General features: G+C 36.1%; 1 protein-coding gene across 1 annotated transcript; it reads right to left on the bottom strand.

Annotated features, from left to right (window-relative positions):
* Positions 1 to 289: 289 nt before the first annotated feature.
* On the bottom strand, positions 290 to 3,130 carry LOC106771339 (probable L-type lectin-domain containing receptor kinase S.5). Its single transcript, XM_014657306.2, has one exon. It carries the CDS (start codon positions 2,886 to 2,888, stop codon positions 789 to 791), a length of 2,100 nt encoding a protein of 699 aa, XP_014512792.2. The 5' UTR covers positions 2,889 to 3,130; the 3' UTR covers positions 290 to 788.
* Between the last annotated feature and the right edge of the window lie 483 nt (positions 3,131 to 3,613).

Here is a 3,613-nt window from a genome sequence, read left to right as displayed (position 1 = left end):
AAATAACTATATATAATCTATTATTTTTTAGGATGTTTTTTAATATTTGTTTCATGTTTTTCTACTCTTAATTAAGCAACCTAGAAATTCAACTAGAACTAAAACTGTGGATTAAAAACATATATCATTGACACCTTTAAAGGATAATTACAATTGTCAAAAATGTATATGTAAATAATAAAAAAAATTACAAGTCATCTAACCCATAATGTATTGTACAATTCTACAAAATAGTTTATCCAAATATTCCTAGTGTAGTCCATTTGATTAAAAATATAATAATTGAACATAGTTGAAACACTGAAAAAAATATTTATTCCGTAACATGATATCTTCACTTATACCTTCCGATTTGTTTATTACATACAGGCACAATTAATAATTTTAATTGAAGAAAAAAAAGAAACCAAACAATTATAATTGGAAAACAAATAAATAACCTTAAATGCAGCCGTGTGAGCTTTTGTAATCTTCCGGTTGGTTTGTCCTTCAATATATTATTTTCAGAGTATGAACTAAAAAAAGAAAATAAGATATTCACCTAAACTTAAAACTTTTCATTATTCTCAAGCAAAATATAATTTAGCTCGTATAGGCATCTAGTCAAAACAATTGAGAAGCAACTATAAATATATATACATAAATAAAATGACGCCAAAAATTACACAAGTTTGTGTGCCTACGTATTTACATATAAAACCTAAGATCTATGAATGCAAGAGTGCTTCAAAATCTTCAACTAACCAGGATAATCTTCATTAGTTCCCAGGTTTCAAAAAACGATTTCATCATCTTCCAATGATTTCAGTGAAAGGAGTGAGTGTTCCCTGGATGAGGGAGCTATCTTCAGCATCTTTAAAGGATGGAGGGATAGCAGGCCACATAAAAACTGGTCTTTCCTTAGGCACTTCAGGTGGAGGTGCTTCTCCATTCAGAACCTGAAGAACTGTTCTCATGGATAGTCTTTTGTGTGGATTTGGATGGCAACAAGCCAAGCCAAGAACAAGAACGCAGTCCACTTCTTCCTCCATAATCTCCTCCTTCTTCAACCTTCCATCAACAGCACCAACTACTTTTCCCTTCCCATACAAATCCCATACCCGATACACAATGCTGTTCTCGTAGTCATCTTGTGCATACACATTCCATGGCCTCTTTCCACACACTACTTCCAACACAAGAACCCCAAATGCATACACATCTGTCTCCACCGTTGCCCTCCCAGTCAGGAAGGTTTCTGGGGCCATGTACCCGGGTGTGCCTGCAATCTCTTTTGTAGAGTGATGCGTTTCATTTCTCTTCTGAATTGTTCTAGCCAATCCAAANTCTCCCAGCTTGGCATTGTAATCTGAGTCNAGCATTATGTTGCTGGCCTTGATNTCTCTGTGGAGAACNCTCCTCTCNCANCCATCGTGAAGGTAGTCAAGTGCTTGAGCNACCCCATGAATCACTCTTNNCCTAGTTTCCCAGTCCAACGTTATAGNATACCCTCCTTCAAAGTCATAATTATNACCACAANCTTTGTCACNAAAGAGGTACTTGTCTAGGCTTCCATTAGGCATGAACTCGTACACAAGGAGAAGCTCTCTATTCTCATAGCACCAACCAGTGAGTTTCACCAAATTTCTATGGTGAAGGCTTCCGATTGTTGTCACTTCTGCCAAAAACTCTTGCTTCCCTTGGCGTGAGTTCTTGGAAACTCTCTTTACAGCTACCTCCTTATTTTCCAGTAGCCCCTTATACACAGTTCCAAACCCGCCTTGTCCAAGCTTGTTTTGAAGGCTGAATCCACCAGTTGCCTTCGTTAGTTCCCTTAGCCTAAACTTCTTCGGAGCCATAGAGGAATATTTAATCTGATCCTCTATCCTTGGATATGCATCTTCTGGCCCCTCCATATGGCGAGTCTTTTGCCAGCGCAAGAAAAAGATCGCCAACCCACCAATGATAATTGAAACAATCACGATTGGAACGGCAACATAAACCCACAAGAGACTTTTGTCATCATCCCTAATATCATCCCCGCTGAATTCCCACGATCTGACACAGTTCCTCTCCGTGTAGTTACTTGTTGAGGCGGAGAAGCCAATGTAAACCTCCTTTTGAAGAAAGGAAGACAAATTAAGAGGTGGAGATACCAATAGGGTCTCCATAGATTCTTCAGAAGTTCCACTCATGGCACAAAAAACTGATATTGTGTCATTGATGTACTGAATGTGAAATTTGACATCTTGGCCTGAAGATAGACTGAGCCGAGTATTTATTAACGAAACCTGTTGAATGGAGTTGATGCTGTTTATGTTGATGCCAACGTGATTGTCAGGGCCATCTTCTTTGAAATTGTGTCTTGTGTCAAATTCCACTGCTAGAATACCAGGCTGTGAAGTTCCATTGGAAGTAGCATTTACAATACCAATCCATTGTCCATCACTGTTTTCTGGGACAGTCCTATCTGAAGTTAAGATAAAGGCCAAGCCTTCACCACCAGGAGTAGTTTCCGGAGTGATTCGGAGCACAAAAGTGGTGTTGAAGGAAGCTATTTGATTTTGGTTCCAAAGTTGGTATGGCTTTCTGTAGAGAGCACGTCCAGAATAATTCTCTATAGTACCACGACTATCAAGGGTTACTTGGATGGCATCTAAGAATATTCTTGAACTCCCGAGCAGCAATAGATTAGAGTCATCTGGGAAGGAAGGGAAGTTGAACTGAAAACAGGTAACTTTGGTAAGAGCAACGGTAACGAAGAAGAGCGTAGCTGCATAGTGATATTTGACTATCCAAGGGATCTGCATATTTCCGTTTTGAAATGGCAAAGAGTGGCTTGATTTTTGAAGGCCTATTCTGAGTTTTAAATGTTTATGATGCATCATTCCTTTGTTTATATAAATCATGTATATATTCTTCGGTAGGGTCAATTGATTCTTTTTCTTTTTTCTTTTAATTATATAAACATCATTACCTCTTTTGGTTATCCTTTTCCGAGAAAATTCTTGTTTCCGCGTTTTGTGGAATGAAAAAGAAGAAAAAAAAACACGGCTGGTGATGTTATATATTAAAATAATATTATAGCACTTAGAGTGCCTTTGGAATAGTAGGTTTGTCAAACATTAAAATAAGTTTGATATGGACTATGAAGACGTTATGAAATTCTAAGATCTGTTAGTCAAACATATTAACATCTTTGGAAAAGACTGGAAAAAGTTAAAAATAGCTTATACAATATCATAAACTATTTTTATAGCTTCTCAAACATTCTACACAAGTTGAGTTTGTACAACTTGAATCCAAAAGCCATTAAAATATACATGGTTATCTTTGATTTCATGAGTATTCCGTAGGCATTTATCACTTGTGATAGGTGTTTCATCTACCATTTTAACGATTTTAACGTTGTATATGCTACTAAACTATAGTTATCAATACTATAATATATTTAAAAAAACTAAACTATTTTTTACTAAAAACTAATTAACTGTTTTATAGTTCAGTTTAAGAAAACTGAACTTTTTATAGTTTGAGTTTAGTTAACTGATGAACTGTTTCTTTCTTTATATTTTTATTCAATTGCTTTTCGGGAAAACTTATCTACTCTTTTTTAAAAATGAATCACACTCTT

This window comes from Vigna radiata, chromosome 8, assembly GCF_000741045.1.
Source record: "Vigna radiata var. radiata cultivar VC1973A chromosome 8, Vradiata_ver6, whole genome shotgun sequence".
In the NCBI taxonomy this organism is placed as follows: domain Eukaryota; kingdom Viridiplantae; phylum Streptophyta; class Magnoliopsida; order Fabales; family Fabaceae; genus Vigna; species Vigna radiata.
This window is presented reverse-complemented; position numbering and strand designations above follow the sequence as displayed.